Source organism: Corvus hawaiiensis, chromosome 5 (assembly GCF_020740725.1).
Source record: "Corvus hawaiiensis isolate bCorHaw1 chromosome 5, bCorHaw1.pri.cur, whole genome shotgun sequence".
Classification (NCBI taxonomy): domain Eukaryota; kingdom Metazoa; phylum Chordata; class Aves; order Passeriformes; family Corvidae; genus Corvus; species Corvus hawaiiensis.
Genome location: NC_063217.1, coordinates 69496897 through 69518814, shown reverse-complemented (window position 1 = coordinate 69518814; position 21918 = coordinate 69496897). Strand labels below are relative to the sequence as shown.

At 45.6% G+C, this 21918-nt stretch overlaps 1 protein-coding gene and 1 long non-coding RNA gene across 2 annotated transcripts in view; one reads left to right on the top strand and one right to left on the bottom strand.

Annotated features, from left to right (window-relative positions):
- The first annotated feature begins 472 nt into the window (after positions 1 to 472).
- On the top strand, positions 473 to 1913 carry LOC125326662 (translation initiation factor IF-2-like). The gene is made up of 2 exons (XM_048305119.1): positions 473 to 685; positions 820 to 1913. The coding sequence occupies exons 1-2, from the start codon at positions 637 to 639 to the stop codon at positions 1911 to 1913; spliced, it is 1143 nt and encodes a 380-aa protein (XP_048161076.1). The 5' UTR covers positions 473 to 636.
- A 1993-nt stretch (positions 1914 to 3906) lies between these two features.
- LOC125326536 overlaps positions 3907 to 21918 on the bottom strand; it is a 43467-nt gene continuing 25455 nt past the window's right edge. Inside the window, exon 3 of the long non-coding RNA XR_007203878.1 lies at positions 3907 to 4022. This is a non-coding gene — a long non-coding RNA (uncharacterized LOC125326536). The remainder of the gene's footprint in view (positions 4023 to 21918) is intronic.

The window sequence follows — 21918 nt, the reverse complement described above, 5'->3', positions numbered from 1 at the left end:
AGTCATATTGTTAAATAGATTTCACCTACTTTCATCCACATGTGTCTTTGAAAAGTAACTGAAAGGGGATTGTTTAGTCTTCATTTTCACACAGGATTACAAACTAAAACACAACAAATCTTTATTGTAATGGTAAAAGAAAAAAAAAAAAGCCAACATGGAAATAAGAAAACAGTGGAAACCAAAAATACTCCATAGGCAAATGCAGTGATCGTCAGGAGTTTCTGACACGTATTAAATTGTTAAATATTATCAAAAATTTGATTCCATTCCTGTGCTTCCCACCAGAGCCGTGCCTGACATCGCCAAGGTCCCTGTCAGCACCCCCAAGGACACCCTCCAGGGCAGTGGGCCACGCACAGATCAGTGATGGTGAGCTCACAGGCACTGCTGTGACACCATCGCCCAGGCCTAAAGTATAAAAGGTGGCTGCCATCAACACAACCCACAGAGTCGAGGAGACGATCGCAGAGAAGGAGCTACTACCCAAGGCTACTGAAGGAGTTTTGGTGTCTCTGAGGTAGGTAGCTCATAAGCATCTCTCCTTGCCCAAGAAGAACTGGTATACTTTTCAGAGGAGAAAGGCCGGCAGAGCTGCGACACAGACCTGCCAAGAACTCTCCTTCTGTGCTCACCATGGCGCAGCGGGACGCTGCTAAGGAGTGTCCTCCTGGGAAGGCGCAAGGTGAGAGCCAAGTCTCCCTCCCCACAGCTCCCCGTGGCTGGCAGAGGCAATCCTGCAGGGACACTTCCCCAGCCCCGCAGAGGTGCTCACGCCGCTTTCTCTCACTCCGATGTGCTCGCTCTGTTGCCGGGCAGAGGCGGATGCGGAGAGCAGCAGCAGCCTCTCCGCACAGCCCAGGCCGAGCCAGGCCCGACGCCGTCCGTGGAGCCAGCGGGCACAAAACTCGGGCAGCCGGACAGGAAAACCAATAAGGCTGAACCGTGTGCCATTGCTGCGTGCTGAGATCAGCAGCCCCAGTGCCGCCAGCCGGGCCCCACGCCGTCCGTGGAGCCAGCGGGCACAAAACTCGGGCAGCCGGACAGGAAAACCAATAAGGCTGAACCGTGTGCCATTGCTGCGTGCTGAGACCAGCAGCCCCAGTGCCGCCAGCCAGGCCTTGTCAGGGCTGGCCCAGGGCACGGGGCCGGTCAACAGCAGCAGCGGCAGCAGCGGCAGCTTGCCCCGCCAGCAGCAGGGCGCGAAGCCAGGCTGCCCACAGGGAGCCACAGAGCCGCAGGCACCCGAGGGCCCGCCGGCAAAGCGCCGCAGGATCGGCGATGTGCCAGCCCCGAGCGCTGAGACCAGCAGCCCTGGCACTGCCACTCAGGTGGTGTCAGGGCTGCCTCAGAGCGCGGTGCTGGTCAGTGGCAGCAGCAGCTTCCCCCGCCGGCAGAAGGGCACGAAGCGACGCTACCCACAGGGAGCCACAGAGCCGCAGGCACCCGAGGGCCCGCCGGCAAAGCGCCGCAGGATCGGCGATGTGCCAGCCCCGAGCGCTGAGACCAGCAGCCCTGGCACTGCCACTCAGGTGTCAGGGCTGCCTCAGAGCGCGGTGCTGGTCAGTGGCAGCAGCAGCTTCCCCCGCCGGCGGCAGAAGGGCACGAAGCGACGCTACCCACAGGGAGCCACAGAGCCGCAGGCACCCGAGAGCCCGAGGGCCCGCCGGCAAAGCGCCGCAGGATCGGCGATGTGCCAGCCCCGAGCGCTGAGACCAGCAGCCCTGGCACCACCGGTCAAGCGGCGGCGAGGCTGTCCCAGGGTGCTCCGTCAGCCAGGAGACAAGCAGCTCCATACAGAGCACCGTGGCTCTTCCCCGGTCTGTGACCAACCGCTCCCAGCCCAGGCCCCTTCCTGTGAGACACGTCTGGCGGCAAGAGCGGCGGGCAAGAAAGCCCTACAGTCGGCCTGACACCCAGAGCAGGACCAGATCCCCCTCACCCCTCAAAATAAAAGTTTTCTCTTTGTTTCAACTGGGAGATCCCACATTCCTTTCTCCAGTCATCTTGCAGCCTGCTGTGGCTGACCTCCAAATAGAGGCCCCGGTTCAGTGAGACACTCCAGCAGGTGTTTGCCCTCAGGGACTCACCCTGCCCCAGTGCTCAGCTCAGTGTCAGATGAAGCACTGGCCTGGAGATGCCAGCCCTACTTCTGCTCTCTTCTCAGCCAGAAGAGTCCAGAAGGAAAAGGACTACGCAAAAGGGCCATGGAGGTGACCTAGGAAATTTGCAAGCATTCCTGGCTCAGGCAGCCTTGGTGGTCGGGCACAGCTCTGCTTGCTGCAGGTCCCCAGGAGGGAAAATCATGGATGCGGCAGGATTATTCCCCTCCCAGACCAGCCCAGGCACTGTTTCGTCTACTATTGCTGCCACTGGGGTTGCACGTACCAGCCTGGAGAGTAACTGGGATAGTCCAGCTGATTCCAGGAAGGCAACACTAAACTCTACCAGTAAAAATACACTTGCTGTTGTTAAGAGATACTTAAAACACGCACAGAGCACTTCGAAATGTTTCTTAGATGAAAAATTACCCCATTTTGGAGCAAGCTTTAGATACTATGATGATGGATTTCATAACCTATCATTTACTAGTCAAAACAAGAATTCATTATCAAGATTCCTGCACAATTACATTAATTTACAAAATTCAGGATTCTTTATGCTTCCGTGCACCATCACTGACAACATCCAGATGTGAGAAATAAGACAACTCTTCGTTAAGTAAAAAATTAAAATAATTGATTGAAAAGAGAAAAATTGAAAAATTAGAGAAATTAGAAAAATATAAAAACTTGGGATCCTATGGCTCGATAGATGGTATGCCCCAGGAGTGCAGGGATTTGAGATCTTCTGGCTGAGACAGCACTGGACCTCAGGTAGAGAAAAAGGACTTGCAGTGCTGAGCTGGCTTTTGGCTGGTCCAAAAGTAAAAAAAATTATTAAAGGCTCCTTAATAGGGGTAAGGCTTTTTAATGCCCAGCACCGACGTCCACAACAACTAGCCTGCAGAGCACTCTCTCTCTCTTTGTTTTTTGAGACCGGTCTCATTGTTTTATAGTGCTTTTGCTCTGCCCACAGCCCGCCCACAGCCCGCCCCTTCGGTTTAAAGTGATTGGTGCTTTCCCTTTGACAGATCATCTCCGTCCACCAATGGCTCGTCGTTGTCAGAGGGGTGGTATCAGTTGAGATAAGGGTGCTAAAATGCCTTCATTAAAATTCAGGTTGCCATGGAGCTTGCCTACAGGGTAACGGCTATGGGGATAAAAATACCTGCTGGCTGTTAAAATGGGGTTTTGAAGTTAGCCCTTGGACTAAAGTGCAAAGTAAAAACACCTGAAAAAATATATTAAAATACATCTAATACATCTTAGAACACTTGTAAAAGTAAACAATGAACACAGGAAAGATAACTCATGGTGTACAGGTGGTTTGAAGTTTGAGAAGGGGACGTAAGTTGGGGATTTTTTAAAACTGGGGATTTCTAACTGGGAAGGGTGCAACTCTCTTAATAAACTACTTTGAACAATTGAAAATGCTGATAATGGAACTTGATTTTTATACCTGGGCTGATGGGTTAATTTTAACATTCAATTTAAAAATATTTAGCTCAGAATTAATTAATTAAAGCACTTAATATGCAACGACCAAGCACAATTAGGGATTTCAAGTATGACACAGATAATAAAAACCATGTTCCAAACTCCCCAGTGGCTGGTTTTTCAGGTGAACCATAAATAGAGAATATTAAAAGGAAAGAAAACAACCAAAGATGATACAAATTTGGAGAAACATGCAGGGTAATGGGGGAAATGTCTATTGTTTTAACTACAAAATATATTAAACTACACATTATGTACAAACATGGAAAAAGACATTAAATAGAAAGAAAGAAAGAAAAATTTGGTTTTCTTTTTCCAAAGAAAGCTTCACTTCTTGAAAGCTGTGAGATGTGTAATTTCTCACCCATTTAAAGGACTTGCTCTAAATTTTGATGTGTTAGACAGTTGCTTTGCTTTCTATAACTTTCACACACACAGGAAAAAAAAAAAGGGGGATTAGTTCCCCAAAACAACGGCTTCAAACAAGTTTGCAACCACTCAAAACAGTCCACACAAAGTACAGGCATGGTCAGACTTCCATTTCTCCACAATTTGGGCCCAAATCAGAGAAGAACAGACACTGAAGTCTGACAAAAGTTTCATCTGAGTCAAAAGCACGACTGCAATAGTCATGAAATATGTAAAGAGATATCAAAGTCACATATAGTACACAGATACTTTAAAAATCCTTAGAGTAATTATTATGTGGAAGATTGCTGACATATTCAGTTGATCTTATTTTGAGTCAATCAAAATTTAAATGCGCAGCTTGTATGCTATAAAGTGTATTATTGAAAGTATTACGGAAAAACCTCTGAAATAATAAGAATTTCACCTGATTTTAAAGTGTTTTAACCAAAATGTACACCATGTCCTTGGCCAACCACAACAGGCAAAAGGCACAAAGCAACAGAAAACTTTATTATGACCTATGTGCCCGTGAAACAAATGTGCAGGACAACATGTGGAACAAGCTGGACACTAGCTGAACCCGGGGTTTGGATAAACCCCTTACTGCAGATAAAGGCACGTGAAAACCATGGACCTAAAACCAGTCCACTTTCGGAACTTTTCCAGAACTGTGACATTGAGAGCTGCATTTCAGCCACATACACTTTTTTAAAATTCCACAATCTACAATCAAAAGAGGATTTTACACAAAGAAAATCTACTCTTCATGACAAAACCGCGACAGTTTCATTCCTTAAATCGCAGACACGTATCACCGTATTCTTTGGCTGTGGCTGCCTGCCCTTTAGCTCTCCTCCTGTTTGTCCCAACCACCTTCCACAAACTCCTACCCCATCATCCCCACCACACAGAGACAGCCCAGCTGCCCACTGGCAAATAGATATTTATACATACTTAGAGACAACAGGAGGAGAAAGGCCAGTCCACATGCTGGGGCTCTTGTTTCCTGTCTTCCCACTTCCATGTGAAGTTTAATACGATGATGGCTTTCATTTTTAGAGGGCAATCTTCTGACCTACTATGCAGATCTGAATCGTCTGTAAGTAACGATGTCTTTAGCTTGGCATCAGCTATTTTCTCTGCAGCACTAAACTTTGTTCTTGCCCTAATGATTTCTCAGCCATCATTTTCTCCAGACTCTGATAACACTAGATTTAGATCACCACAGATATTATTATATTCTCTGGCATCTTTGCACTACAACCATTGCCTTACATTAGCTGCACTGAGTGCCATTCCTTTATTCCCACAGCTGTTTTTCCAAGAGTGCTCTAATATCTAATTATGTGAGCTAATACAAAAGAAAAAAAAATTTTTTTTTTCAGGTGCTCATGTGTATACAGTCATATTGTTAAATAGATTTCACCTACTTTCATCCACATGTGTCTTTGAAAAGTAACTGAAAGGGGATTGTTTAGTCTCCATTTTCACACAGGATTACAAACTAAAACACAACAAATCTTTATTGTAATGGTAAAAGAAAAAAAAAAAAGCCAACATGGAAATAAGAAAACAGTGGAAACCAAAAATACTCCATAGGCAAATGCAGTGATCGTCAGGAGTTTCTGACACGTATTAAATTGTTAAATATTATCAAAAATTTGATTCCATTCCTGTGCTTCCCACCAGAGCCGTGCCTGACATCGCCAAGGTCCCTGTCAGCACCCCCAAGGACACCCTCCAGGGCAGTGGGCCACGCACAGATCAGTGATGGTGAGCTCACAGGCACTGCTGTGACACCATCGCCCAGGCCTAAAGTATAAAAGGTGGCTGCCATCAACACAACCCGCAGAGTCGAGGAGACGATCGCAGAGAAGGAGCTACTACCCAAGGCTACTGAAGGAGTTTTGGTGTCTCTGAGGTAGGTAGCTCATAAGCATCTCTCCTTGCCCAAGAAGAACTGGTATACTTTTCAGAGGAGAAAGGCCGGCAGAGCTGCGACACAGACCTGCCAAGAACTCTCCTTCTGTGCTCACCATGGCGCAGCGGGACGCTGCTAAGGAGTGTCCTCCTGGGAAGGCGCAAGGTGAGAGCCAAGTCTCCCTCCCCACAGCTCCCCGTGGCTGGCAGAGGCAATCCTGCAGGGACACTTCCCCAGCCCCGCAGAGGTGCTCACGCCGCTTTCTCTCACTCCGATGTGCTCGCTCTGTTGCCGGGCAGAGGCAGATGCGGAGAGCAGCAGCAGCCTCTCCGCACAGCCCAGGCCGAGCCAGGCCCGACGCCGTTCGTGGAGCCAGCGGGCACAAAACTCGGGCAGCCAGACAGGAAAACCAATAAGGCTGAACCGTGTGCCATTGCTGCGTGCTGAGATCAGCAGCCCCAGTGCCACCAGCCGGGCCCCACGTCGTCCGTGGAGCCAGCGGGCACAAAACTCGGGCAGCCGGACAGGAAAACCAATAAGGCTGAACCGTGTGCCATTGCTGCGTGCTGAGACCAGCAGCCCCAGTGCCGCCAGCCAGGCCTTGTCAGGGCTGGCCCAGGGCACGGGGCCGGTCAACAGCAGCAGCGGCAGCAGCGGCAGCTTGCCCCGCCAGCAGCAGGGCGCGAAGCCAGGCTGCCCACAGGGAGCCACAGAGCCGCAGGCACCCGAGGGCCCGCCGGCAAAGCGCCGCAGGATCGGCGATGTGCCAGCCCCGAGCGCTGAGACCAGCAGCCCTGGCACTGCCACTCAGGTGGTGTCAGGGCTGCCTCAGAGCGCGGTGCTGGTCAGTGGCAGCAGCAGCTTCCCCCGCCGGCAGAAGGGCACGAAGCGACGCTACCCACAGGGAGCCTCAGTGCGACGGACACCCGAGGGCCCGCCGGCAAAGCGCCGCAGGATCGGCGATGTGCCAGCCCCGAGCGCTGAGACCAGCAGCCCTGGCACCACCGGTCAAGCGGCGGCGAGGCTGTCCCAGGGTGCTCCGTCAGCCAGGAGACAAGCAGCTCCATACAGAGCACCGTGGCTCTTCCCCGGTCTGTGACCAACCGCTCCCAGCCCAGGCCCCTTCCTGTGAGACACGTCTGGCGGCAAGAGCGGCGGGCAAGAAAGCCCTACAGTCGGCCTGACACCCAGAGCAGGACCAGATCCCCCTCACCCCTCAAAATAAAAGTTTTCTCTTTGTTTCAACTGGGAGATCCCACATTCCTTTCTCCAGTCATCTTGCAGCCTGCTGTGGCTGACCTCCAAATAGAGGCCCCGGTTCAGTGAGACACTCCAGCAGGTGTTTGCCCTCAGGGACTCACCCTGCCCCAGTGCTCAGCTCAGTGTCAGATGAAGCACTGGCCTGGAGATGCCAGCCCTGCTTCTGCTCTCTTCTCAGCCAGAAGAGTCCAGAAGGAAAAGGACTACGCAAAAGGGCCATGGAGGTGACCTAGGAAATTTGCAAGCATTCCTGGCTCAGGCAGCCTTGGTGGTCGGGCACAGCTCTGCTTGCTGCAGGTCCCCAGGAGGGAAAATCATGGATGCGGCAGGATTATTCCCCTCTCAGACCAGCCCAGGCACTGTTTCGTCTACTATTGCTGCCACTGGGGTTGCACATACCAGCCTGGAGAGTAACTGGGATAGTCCAGCTGATTCCGGGAAGGCAAAACTAAACTCTACCAGTAAAAATACATTGCACGGATGGCCTGAGGCCAACTCTCGGACTGAGAAGCAGAGTTTCCTTATTTTTGGAAGATTTTACACAAGTGCCAGCTCAGCTTGGAGGAGCAATGGCAGAGAGGCTTGAGGGCAAGGCACCAGCCTCTGTCATGCTGGTAGCCCTGATTCCTGGCTCGCTGGGAACACTGGTTTACCTGACAGGCACATTGAGACATCTTTTATTTCACACCCAAACTACCATTTCCCCTTCTCTGGGGTGCATTTCCTCCAGGGTGAGTCTCAGCCACTGCACTTGCTCAAGTGCCTCGGTTCCCTGAACAGCCTTGGGAGCTCTCCCAGGGGCTGAATAAGCATGATCACAGATTTTGTTGCTAATGGAAGCGAGTACTGCTGCGTGCACTCAAAAAAAAAGGATTTTAAAAAAATCACATTCCAGAAAATGCACCCATCACCAGGCAGCAGGAGTGGGTTTCTTGGAAAATCAGGGTCTGTTCCACTTCCACCCAGGTGCTCTGCAGAAGGAATTTTAAAGGAAAAAGCTTTTTTTTTTCTCTATTAAATGACTGAGCTTTGGTGTTTTGGGCTGACTTTGTTCATCTTGTGCCATCGGGATGAAGCTCCATGTGAACAGGAGAAAGGACACCTTTACTATGGGGGTGATTGGGCACTGGCACAGGCTGCCCAGGAGCCTGTGGAGACTTCTTCCCTGGAGATGTTCAAATGCCATCTGGACAGACTGCTGAATAACATGCTCATGGGCATCATGCTGGAGTAGGCAGGTTGGATGAGGTGATCATAAAATCATACAGTGGTTTGGGTTGGGAGGGACTTCAAATCTCATTTATTTCCAACTCCCCTTCAGGAAGCAAGGACATCTTCAACCAGTCCTGTTGTTCCAAGCCCCATCCAACCTGAAATGTTTCCAGAGATGGGGCATCCACAGCGTCTCTGGGCAACCTGTGGCAGAGACCACAGCATTTTTGCCACCCTCATAAAAAATTTCTTCCTTACACCTAATGTAAAATCATCCCTGCTCCAGTTTAAAACCATCACCCCTTGTCTATTCGCAGTAGGCCCAGCTAAAAACTTTGTCCTTGTGTCCCCTTGGGCATCTCCCTGGCACCTCCCAGGATTAGGAAGCAATTTACTGAATTAAAATTAGAAATAGCATGCAACAAGGGAAAAACTTCTGGCTTTTCCGTTCCTGCATGCCAGGTGGTGCCGGCACCATGCAGCTCTTGGCCAATAGCTCCCCTCCTTCCATCCTCTTTGCTGAAAATGGGATAAAATCTGTGGATCCACCCTGGCACCAGAAGCCTGTTGGCTTATCCTTGAGGAGGAGCAGGGCTGACAGGTGAAGCTTGCTCTGGGGAGAATGGGGGACCTTCTCACTCATAGAGTAGTGTCTGTTTCCTGAAAAAAGTAGCCAGCACCCTCCTGTTCTCTGCAAGTGGAACTCAAAAAGTTTAAAAAGTATAAAAAAATTAACCAAGTTTTGGAGCAGATACAGGTCAGACTACGTGAGGCTGGAAAAGATTGCACAAGGGACAGTTTTCAGAGGAAAATTAGTAGGGAATTCCTTCTTTCTGCCATTAAAAGCTCAGGCTGTTGCCATCAGATACTCAGGCCACAAGAAAAGTGCTTCAGCACCACCATGCAACTGAGCTCCTGTTGATCCACCTCCGTGGAAAGCCATCACTTTGCAAGCAGAATTCCCATGCTGTTACACGCAACATACTTCTTTCCAACTGGAAGTGCTACTGGGTTTTGCTACCCAACATTAAATATTAAATTGTGGAAGTGTTTTAAATGAAAAGTGAATGAAAACTCATGGTATTTAAAGAAAATTGGCTGGAAAACTCTTAAGATTTGCTCCATTCTAAAGGGAAACCAAGGTATCACAAGTCCTGAAAGACTCACTTGCTCTCTAAACAAATAAGGAATAAAGCCTAAGAGGAAAATGAGGAGACAGACTTGAATTTAATTTGGCGTTAATAAAGCTTTGCAGAGGATTAGGTTAAGTTTGCAAGACACCTTTACTTTGATTCAGAGACTTGTTTGGGTTTTCCTTCAAGCTCCAGAGAGCTGGCAGCAGATCTCTGTGCAGTGTCCACAGGCCAGTCCAGCAGCTGCAGGCAGGGCAAGAGCCAATGGCTCACAGGAAGCAGCAGAAAGAGGCACCAGGGGATGATGGGCTGAAGGTGGGATGGGCACAGGATGGGTGGGGTTTAGGGAGCTCTGCTCCCACCTGAGCTGCTTGTGGGAGTAACTGTGATGAATAAACACTTTCCTGAACCCAAAAGTAATTCTGCAGCCACATCTGGAGTTCCCCAGCATAAGAAGAACATGGACCTGCTGGAGCGAGTCCAGAGGCAGTGATCCAAGGGCTGGAGCACTTCTGCTACAGGGATGGGCTGGGAGAGCTGGCATTGTTCATTGTGGAGAAGAGAAGGCTCCAGGGAGACCTTAGAGCCCCTCCCAGTGCCTACAGGGCACCAATCTTCTCAAATTCCTGCCACGGTTACCCACCCCAGTCCTGAATTTTCCTCTGCCTCAGAGACTAAACACGACTGCTATCCTGCCAAAATCCTGCTGTGTTCCCATATCACTTTGCTCCTCAGGCTCTCAGTATTTTTTTTTTTCTTTCAATACCCTTTTACCACACTGTTTTGGCCTTTAGGAAGGCCTTCAGTCAGAATTCACGGGTTTTGCGACTTTTAACCAAGGAAGAATTTGGCCCTGGAACATCTCCACACAAAAGGATCTGTTCTACAACATTATGGTTTAAGAGTTTTCTTATAACTCCCATCAAACATCCAAACCCAGAGGTGCAATCTTATTGGCTATCAAACAACTGTCTGTCTGGAATACAGTGTTGCAACCATGAACACACATGGGGAAAAGCCTAAATTCCAGTGTTACCCAAATTACTTGTGGTTATTGATCACAGAGCAGCTTTTGAGCTACAGCCTTGCTTGACCAAGTTGTCTCTGTTTGAGACAGTTCAAAGAGGTGGGCACTCTGAAATGAGCACCCTCCCCACTGATTCCAACCAATCCCTTTCCACCAATAAGGAAGGAGATACGAGTAGATACAAGTGAAAAAAATAACAGTTTATTAACAAACAGAACGTCAACAGGCAAGGAAAAAAAATGGTAAATATCTGCTAGATACCACACTGCTAAATCTCACAATGCCATGGGAACAAAGGGAGACACAAAATGCTGGAAATACTCATTCCTGTGGCCTTGTTCATCTCTCAGCCTGAGAAGTGGCACAGTCCTCTGATGCTTTCTGCCAAGTGTCACATTAGACTGCTGAAAAACTCTACTTAAAAGTTTTATTTAGTGGTACTTTTACTACCTTAAAACTGGCACAACCTTTTATTAACCTGGTGTGATGTTTACAAGACTGTTCTGCAATTAGTCAGCTCTGTTCAGGTACATTACGGCCATATTCTCCCAAATATATCTTATTTAAACCTTAGGCTATAGTTCTAGCTTTATTACTGAGAGATATTCCCCTTCAAAATAAAAACTATCAAAATTATGTATCAATCTTTTAAGTTGTTCCGACACTTAAACTACAGATTTGAACTGAAAGACAAATATAATGATAATAATAAGCTCAGTCCCTCACACAGAAAAGCACAATCTACAGGATAATGTGAATTAGAAGTGATCCATTACATGGGAAAAGGAGATGTATTTTGAATGCACATTGCCCTTCAGTTTTTGCATCCTTTAAATAGTGTGAACAGGAGGCTGTTATCTGAACCACCTTCAGAGACTCAAAAGAGTTTTCTGATCTCCCAACCAAGCTCTTTCAGTGGTTACACAAAAGCAGAGCACGTACTCTAACCAGAGCACGCAGGATTTGGGTCCTGAGAACACGGGCAGAGAGCTCAGATCCACAACTCTCAGGCCCTCAGCCTGGGCTGTTACAGCAGTTTCTTGTCCAGCTGCACTTCCACTTCTACATTCCTCAGTAAATGCTTAGGAACTCAAATTTGCATCTATCCCAAACCCCCAAACTGGGCTGTAGCGTCAGATTCAGGATTCGACTAGGAACTGTACCTGAAGCCAAAAGAACTTTTCCAGTTGTAAGTTTTGTTGAAACTGGTACACTTCCATCAAAATTTCAAGTTTTGACAAACTGGCAGTTTTTGATATTAAAGTGACTTTCTCAGAAAAACTCCCAATAAACCCAAGCTCTAATCCTAAACAATACAGCCAAACTTTCCAAAAGACCAGGAGGATTCTTCTGCTTATCAACTGCTAATTGCCACTTAAAAGGAGCAATACATGCTTGAAATCATGAATTTTATGAAAGTATTAGAACAGTGTAGATGGAGCTGACATGCCTCAAAATTTTGAGATACTGACAATGCTCTCAGCTCAGGGGTAAGTTACACTGCACTAAATCACTAGAGATTGCACAGAATCACAGAACATGATGATTTGGAAGGGACCCAGAAGAACCATCGAGTCCAACTCCTGGCCCTGCACAGGACATCCCAGCATTCCCACCATGTACCCGAGAGTGTTGTCCAAACACTTCTTGAACTCTGTCAGGATGATGCTGTGACCGCTTCCCTGGGGAGCCTGTGCCAGTGCCCAACCACCCTCTGAGTGAAGAACCTTCTTCCAATATCCACCCTAAACCTCCCCTGACACAGCCTCACGCATGGACATCTGAATATTTTGTTGCTATGCTAACTCCGTGTCCACAAAAAATAAAGTCACAAATGCGTAATTATTGTTTTTAGCTCTTTTCAGATATCTCAAGAGGAGAGGAAATGGTAATATGACAAACCTGCAGCCTATAAACTAAGTTTTCATGGCCTAGAGAAAGAGGGGCATATACTAGATAATAATTTGGTTAACTGGAAGAGCTTATTATATTTTATTTTGCCATCCATAAACTCCCTGATTGTTGCAGTGGGGATACTGCAACATACATATATCAAACCAGGAGTCCCGTGGAAAGGAAATATATATGGACAGACAGATTCTTGATAGCTGTTTCAGAGAGATGTTTATTTCTCCAGCCGCATGGCCGGAGCTCTGCTGAGGAACTGTTCCAGTCACGGGACCAAGGGTCCTTCTGCCCGCGCAGGGAACACAAACCAACCAATGGGAACGAGGCTGAGCAGGGGCAGGGAAGCCCCGTGTCTGTGCCCTCAGGGCCCCTCTCCCAGGGCTACACGGCGGGGGAGGGACCCCAACACCTCACCCGTTTTATTTTAATAAAAGGAGAATGAAAACAACTGGATAAACATAACAAGAACAGTTTCAAAACAAAACAAGCCACCCTCCTGAGTCTTTAAATGTCCAAACAGATTCTGTGGAACATCTTAGGGCTGACAGAAGGGAGACAGAACTCTGAGCATGCTTTGTGGGGAAACTGAGGCAGGAGAGGGTTTAACTTCTTCCCTCCCCCTTTTCATCCCCCACTCGGCATTGGAAAGGGATTTCTGGGGAAACAATTGGCAAAAGCATGGTTTTGTGAGGGAAACCATGGGTGAAAAAACGGATTGGGAATACACTGGGGGTAATAGGACATAGGGTAAAAGGGAAAGGTGGGATTAGGAAAGGGAAACTGTAGGGGGGGCTTACAATGGAGATACTGTCTAACATGACTACGATTTTTTGCATATATACTGCCTTTTACAGGAACACCATCAGGCCCAGTGACCTGCGATGCTTGTAACCCTTTTCTCCCTAGTACAATATTAAATTCCACCACCTCTCCATCTCCCAAGCTTGGGATGCATTTTTCAGGGTTATTCTTTTTAATAGCAGTTCTATGCACGAATATGTCTTGCTGGTTGTCACACCTTGTTATAAAACCATAATTTTGCTTAACATTATACCATTTTACTATCCCTAAGGTCTTAGTTGCTATGATCTTTTCCTTTTTCCGAGTGGCTGCTGTTTTCTGTCTCGCTGCGTCTTTGCTGTCTCTTTCGGTCGCTCCCGTGTTGGAATTGTCGGGGCTGCTCGTGCCTGCGCGCTCTTCCCGGGGTCGCGTTCGGGGCCGTGCGGGCCGGGCCGGGCCGCGCCGCTCAGTTCTCCGTGCGTCGCCTCCTCTGGTCGCAGCTTCGCTGCCGATGCCGGGCGCTGCACCCACATCTCGGCCGGGCCCCCGAGCGACGACCCCCCCGCGCCCCGCTCCAGCGCGCCTTTCGGCTGGGCGCGGCTCCGTTCCACCGCCACTGCCGCCAGCCGCCGCCCGCACGCCGCCCCTCTCGGTCAGGCATTCACGGGGCTCGCTCCGCCACGCGCTGCGCGCGGCCGGGCAGGCACCGCCGGGTCCCGCTGCTCCCGCCGCGCCTCGCTCCGCCACCGACACTGCGGCTCGCGTGGCTCCGCCCGCGCGCGGGAACTGCCTCGCTGCTGCTCGCAGAGCGCTCGGTGCACGTGGCCTGGGCCGCACGGTCCCTACGCCAGGCTTCCCTTCGCCAGGACACAGCTGACATTGCTCAACAGTCTCGGTAACTAAATAATATTCACGAAAATATTCTTCCATCGGCATATATTTTGACTCCAGTATTAACTGTGTCCAAACGGTTTTCCAAAAGCCCTTGGTAAGAATTAAATCCCAAGAAACATAGAAAAAGTTCTTAAACAACCATGCCAGGAAGTGTTTCAGTTCTTTTTGAGCTTGAATCAAGCTAAAATTTACAAATCGTTGTTCAAGAATCATTTTAAGTTTAAGATAAATGTCCATATGTGGCTCTGAGAGCCAAGAGTCTTCCCACAGTTCCTCCATAGTTTAGATACGGAATAGCAAAGCAAAAACCAAGAAGAGGAATCCAAAGTTTCCAGGGTTTACTCACACAAATCAGTCGCTTAGGGATCGGGGATCGTTCTGCTCTCAAATTCTCCACCATTTGTTGCAGTGGGGATCCTGCAACACGCATATATCAAACCAGGAGTCCCGTGGAAAGGAAATATATATGGACAGACAGATTCTTGATAGCTGTTTCAGAGATGTTTATTTCTCCAGCCGCATGGCCGGAGCTCTGCCGAGGAACTGTTCCAGTCACGGGACCAAGGCTCCTTCTGCCCGTGCAGGGAACACAAACCAACCAATGGGAACGAGGCTGAGCAGGGGCAGGGAAGCCCCGTGTCTGTGCCCTCAGGGCCCCTCTCCCAGGGCTACACGGCGGGGGAGGGACCCCAACACCTGATCTCTACTAAATTATAAAGGATAGCATGTGAAATATCTGTTCTATACCATACACATCTAATAGCAAATTTTTAAGGCACCCCTACTGGACCAGACTTTTATGGGTACTGCACACCTTGTATTAGTTGCCCTGTGAGGTGAAGGCTCCCCATTACGGTAAATCTCTGTTCACCATTTTAACTACTGCATTTCCTAGGATCAAAACCTCATTTATGCAGACCTCCAGAGTCCCTCCCCAGAACGTCACCAAGAATGTGTTGTATTTTCCTGTGAAAAACCTCAGGTGCCAAACACAACCTAAGCGGCAGTTTGAGCAAACTGTCTCGGAGGGGATGCTGAATGTGCACAAACACGTGCTCTGTTTTTGTAAAGGCACCAGCCAGATCCCTGCTGATGCATCAAGTGCAGGAAAGTATTTGGCACCAACCCTTAGCCCCAGAATTTATCCCCTTGTAGGTAGTGGAAAAATGTTCCATTTTTAGTTGTTCAGTTGTATCGGGTCTATACATAAGTGAAGCATTCTGTCTTGTTGTGCAAGGACAATAACCCTGTTCACTTCTCTGGTGCTTCTAGGTATGGCAAGGCCTAGAGGACTGAACCTCTCCTTATTATACTTTAGCCCCTCTAATCTGAGAGGTATTTGCTGACAAGAAGGAATCTCGGGATGGGTGGGGGTCTCTGCATTCCAAGGGCAGGCCCTGATTGCCACTGAGCAGATCTGGGACTACAACTGGACCCAGCCACACCTGGAGTCCAATAGGAATTTAGAAAGCCAAGGGGTCCTCTCATAACCTCATGACTCAGCAGAGGGCTCTCTCATACCCTTTGCATCCCTGGTCTCCATGCAAACCATTCTAAATTGGTTCTAATCAAATTTTCCTCTCTATGATTCATTTATGTACTAAGTAACAGAGTGACCCTTACCAAACTCTGTTAGGTCTTGCTTTCAAAAATTTATATTAAAACCTGGTTTCATTAATACCTTCGATGGTGATTCTTGAAGTGGCCAAACCACTCATTTGCAATGGGCTCCCACAATGGAAACTGAAATGAAGTGGGGAAAGGATGGGAAATGCCTGAATTTTGTCTTGATGTACAAGCAGAATAAAGTCATGGGAGCTGGGAAGCACTTCAAGTTCATTAATATAAAAGATGAGTAGGAAATAGTTTATTTTAATTGGCTTGGGGGAGAGATCCCTCCAGAAATGTGTGAAACTGAAGGATGCGGGAAATAAAAAAAAATAGAAAAACCAACAAAGCCAGCCAGGAACAAAGACAGCAAAGAGCACCATGAGGGAAATAATGAAGCCCTCAAGGCAGAAAAAGAATAGAGGAGTAGGGCCTGAAAGCCTGAGCTTCCTACAAAAGAGAGAGAGGCAAGAGCACAGTTCAGTCCAAGCTAACAGGAAAGACTAAGAGTGCTCAGACAGGATGAAGAGCCAGGGAGGTTAAAGAAAGAAATGTGGCATGGCCAGACCTCAGTGCTCAATTCCAGCTTTAACACTCTCACTGGTATCTTTGGCAGCACTGTCAATTTTATTCTAGTCAGGCTGCACAGCCCCAACCTTCTGTACTCATCCAATACGTTTTAGGAAAATGTTTCTACATATATTTTTACTTTATAACTTTAATCTAATTAGACTAAACAGGTTTAATTTAACTCATTTCCAGTAAAAACTGAAATATGTATGTCTCAACACACCATGTTTTTCCTAAGTGTCGAGAATCTTCTAGCATTTAAACATCTCTACAATGAACTTTAACAAAAGATTAAAAAGGTACTTTGTAAATGCTTGGAACAAATATAAGCAGAGGAGAGACAATTTCCTTTTTCTATTAAACAATGCAGCAAGCTTAAGACCTTCCAAATAATAAAACAAATGTTTATGGCCTCCCTTCTTCTTCCTATAACAATCTCCATGTTAAGTAAGAAAAACTTTAGCTTATCACAGGCACATTTCTTTTCAGCATCTCATGCAGTACAGCCAAAAAAGCATAGAAGTACTGACTTGGTAGGGGCCTTCTGACAGAAAGGTTGAAACAGCTGTTGTACTGGATAACACAGAGAATCAAGATTTAAGGTATTTGGAAATATACTGTGATGCAAATAACAAATGAGGAAAACAGAAATTTGACCTTACTCAGCTCCCTCCGAGTCATGCTGAAGTTGTCACTCGCACAGAATAAGCTGCTTCAGCAGATACAACCCCAAGAAGGTTTCCATCAAAAACTGGTTTAATAAATAGCAGACGAAAAAACATGGAGTGGAAGCATGTCCCAACTTTACAAACAGCATTTACACTTACAGAGCAGAGAGTGGCCACCACAGGTTCTTAGCATCAAAATAGCAGAAATCTTTTGATTTAAGATGAGAAGTCTAGGACCCACCCTTTCCTTCACGTACCCACTATGGAGCGGAGACAATCACACACAAAATCTGGGTTTTCCTGTCCCCACAACATAAGGCGGGTCAGCTGTAGCATTCAAACTAAAACAAATCAATTATGATAAAATAGGCACGATTACAAAGGAAAAAATTCTGGAATTATGTATCTCCAATCATCAATCTTAACTCTTCCTAAAAATTGAGACACATTGGCAAGCAGATTGATATTTTGGCAAAACTATTCTGAATTATCATCCCATGCTTATAAAAGATAACTCTGGACATGCCTGAGCTACAGATAATGATTTAAGTATTCATCTAGTACTTTCCCCCCTTAAGTTAAATTGCATCCAATGAAGTTTAAAAAAAATCAATTGCCAAACAACCCCTTTTCTCACTTCCATCTGTTTGCAAGGTCTTATATCCATGTTCAAATGGAATTAGTTGGTAGCAATCTGAGGAACATCACAACTGTTTTCAACTACTGTAGCTAGCAGCTTTCTTAAGCAGTTTCTATTTTATGGATTAAAAAAAAAAAAGTAAAAAATATACAAGTGACATCAGGGAATGAAAATACAATATGAATAACTTTTGGCCTCTGATATATTTCAGATTTAAAACCACTAGGCATATGTCATTTCAATGCAACTAGTATTCTTGAGGTTGGAAACAAGTTTCCCTAGGAATGGCCAGTAGGAAAGGGGAAAAATGAATCCTAGCCAACAACAAAAAAAAGGCTTTCTAAAGAACTATTAATAAGAAATCTGAAGAGTAGGGCATTTGTCTGCCCAACTGGGTAAATATGAAGTATTTCCACCATTAATTTTTTTCATACAGTAAATGACTAAAACATAGACCAATATCAAGAAAATACTCTGGAATCAACACATCTCTGGTCCAAAGTTAGTTGGTAAAAATAACTCAGTGATTATTCCTCTTACAAATAGGGTTATGTCCTAGTTCAGAACAAATTTTTAAATGCTCCAGAAAGGCAAACAGCCGTACAAACAGCTTGTTGAATGACATGCCAACTGAAACAAGTTCATAGTAATGTTGTGAAATTACATTATCTGACACGTTTCAAAAGCTTATTCAGGTGCTTATTTAAGCCCATAAAACCTGTAGGGAAATACAGACAGGATGACATTTCAGTCAGCTTACCATAACATTTTTCTAGTGAAATTGCGTAGCAACATATTAATGCTGAAAAAAAGTGTCAGCAGTAAAAACAAATGCCAATAACCTACACACTTCCGTGAAAAAAAAAAAAAGCTACCAGTAACATACATCAGCACATTACAAAGGCATCACAGTCTTAACAGCAGTTTAGAGCATCAAATATATGCTCTAAAAATATCATAAAGCCTCTTAACTGCACTCTAAAATGAGAGAACAAGGCAGTTTATAGCACATGCCATGTGAAATCTGCATCTCACATCGTTCTGCCGATACGCACAATTTGGAGCAAACTATCAAACTTTTCATTATTCTATGAACAAGCAGACAGCAAGAATTGTCAGTGTCAGAGCTTTTCATAGATGGTGTAAATACTCCTCAACACAACTTAGTCATCAGTTTACACACTGCAATGAGACACACCGTTCTGCCCAGTATGTTTCTGGTTTGAAAATCAAGCTAGAAAGTGACAGTCAGTTGCTAAAGAAGGTCCTCCTTGTATCTAACAAACTATTTCAGTGACAGAAATATCATGACAAAGTATCCCTTTCCCCACAACTCAATTCCTCTGCCAGTCAATTCAGATCAGACTATACTTGGAAAGTGCTTAAGGTGAAATCAGACAGGTGATCAGGGAGAGAAGCCTGTAGGAGAATTTAAATGAATGTCATGTGAATTGAAATGAAAAAAGATGGTACAGTTCTTAATACCACAAGTGAAACACGAAAGACAATGCCATTCAAGATGCATGAAGTACCAAATCATACAGTTTTAGTCATCTGTTTTCTATAGCTTAATAACAGTCATCCATATATTCTTTTCACACCCAAAAAATGCCACTGAAGTTGCACCAAAAGGATTGTCAGATCAAGATCTAGATGCTCAATGATTCACATTTGGAAAAATGAAGCAGAATAAGCACTTAACCATCTGAAATTTTATTCTTCTGAGCTCTCTCAAACACGCAACTCACTTTTCCAAAGCTACTTCCCAACCCATTCTTTATCCATTATACTATTTCCCAGGAGAAGCATCTGTTGCCTTGACTAAGAAAAAGAAATATGACTGCAAGAAACCAGCCAGAGATGAAAGTTAACCATCCTTGATAGTTACTTCTCGGGACACATACAAAGAGCAATATGATCTCCTTGATGCAGTTGTTCTCTCCATGGCCTTTTTAGTCACCTTTTGTTCATTTTTAGGTCTCACTTGTATTGTTTTCTAGCAGTGTCTGATCCTTACACTCAGCACAAATGGATTAACACCACTTAGGGCAAACTCACAGCAGTACTGATACCTTAGGTTGCAAGCTGCCTAGCTCTGAAGGAAATTCTTTACCTGAAAAACATAGCACATTTCTGAATCCATAATCATTCCTTCAAGTGATGCAACCAAACCAGTGAAAAACAGTTTCACATATTCTAATAAACACCTGTTTGTTCTTAATCAAGAGTTTTGAATATTTTCCATTTAGAGCAAAAGGGGACTTTACATGTTGACAGCAAAGGAAACACAGCATGAACAGAACACCATTCAACAACAAACAAAAACAGCAAAGGCTTGAAGGCCCACAAGCCAGTTTGAATCCTGTCTGGATATAAACCTGTCCCCATGAAAGGCGGTGGGCAACAGACTGACCCAAGACAGTCTTGACATCAAAACACCAGAGTCTGTGAGTCCCCAGCCAACATCGTTTTCTTCCCTTAGCCATGATACAGCAGAGATTACTTGAGATAGAAATGAGGAGAAGAGAGGAAAGAGAATATCTGAACAAAGAACATCAGGGGAAAAAAGAACTTCCTGCTCTAGAGGGATATAGAGAAAATTTTGCCTTTGGATATCAATGGTAGTGATCAAATAGGTAATTGTGATAATTATATTCTTAGGCAAAACCACAGATGCTTCATACAGATAGCAGAGCTAAGCCCCAAATATTCTGCCTATAACATTTCTAAGGACCTAAACATCTTAATTTACAATACACCTGAAATGATACGCAGCCCCTAGAGAAAAAGTCACACCTCTCAGTGGAAAAAAAATCATCACTTTCTGCCAGCATTCATGACATCAGTGCTAAAGTGAACAAGCGCCAGCCTGTGCCACCTCTCCTTGGCTGCCACTTGTGTTCTCACACTCCCTCAGATAGAAGTGATGACATGAAGACTAAATCTGAGTTACAGGGCAATTCAGCAAGAATACCAGGTTCTTTGAACAGAGCATGTAATGTGGCAAGTAGATCTGGATTTTCTTCAAGCTCCCATCTCAAGCTGACTAACCTTGGTTAATTTGGTTTAATTCCAATAAATAAGAATTCTGAAAATGGAGAAATACGGTAAAAGCTCCAAAGGTTTCTCATTTAATATTAGTTTTCTACAGCAGATATTCAACATGCCTTCAAAAGGAAAACAGAGATTTAAATTCTATATAAAAATCATACTTTGTGAACATAGTTAATACTCAATAGAGATCACTTACTCTTGTACCTTTCAAAAGATATCAATAATGAATGAATGCCATAAATCTCAAAATACTCTCTGACTACTAATAAATCTCTACGCAGCCATGATCATTCCTTAGTCAAGTGAACTTTAGAAAATAGATTTCTATATGGAATTCTGTAAAAACTGGAATATTAATTGCAAGTGTAGGAAGATCTTTAGTTAAAGAAGAACAGATGTACAGCTAAATAGAATTACAGATATAATACTGACAGAAATTCCTTAGCTCTCATCCACTCCTCTACCCACATAAAAATGTATCATGTTTACAAAGAAAAAAAAAAGAAAGACAGATATTATCAGATCTCTTTTGTTACTTTTTTTTTAAGTTGGAAGGAAGGATTCCAGCCTGCATCTGTACTACTAATTTGGCGTGCAGCCGTGTCATGGTTTGTGAGTCCCTTCATCATTCACACTCACATCCATTGGTTCATTTCTCACAGCACTTTAATGCAGACATGGCTGGACTCCCCCATGTCTGTGGAGAGCTAGCGAGGCTGTGAGGCTTCCCAGCTTCTGATGGTAGATCCCACAAACAGAAAAAGAGTTGTCAGATCAGCTGTCAGTTTATCTGAGCTTTTAACGGAGGATGAGAGGGAGTTAGCAGAGGAAAAGAAAGGAAAACAAAACAACCAAACAGCCAGAAAATGGTTGTACCAATTTAACTGAATGCACGATGGGGTGTTGCAAATTAAAGTTCTACCTCTGTCTCAGAAAAGTGTCTAGTCAGGACACAGGAAGCACAAGAAAAGGTTTGATTTCTACCCACTTACTGTTTCGCACGGCTTCTTTGGGAAATGATTTAGCATAGTTTAGAGATTGACTAAATCCCCACTGGAGCAGTAAGGCAGTTTCAAGGTGCAAAGAACATTTCTTTCCTAGCAAAGTGAAAATAAAATATGTACATACATACTTAACTTTCACGTACTTTGGCTGTTCTGAAGCTTCATGACAGTTGCAGACCACATGAACCGTGTCAAATCTTGGTCCTTAGCAGAATATATAGCACTGAAA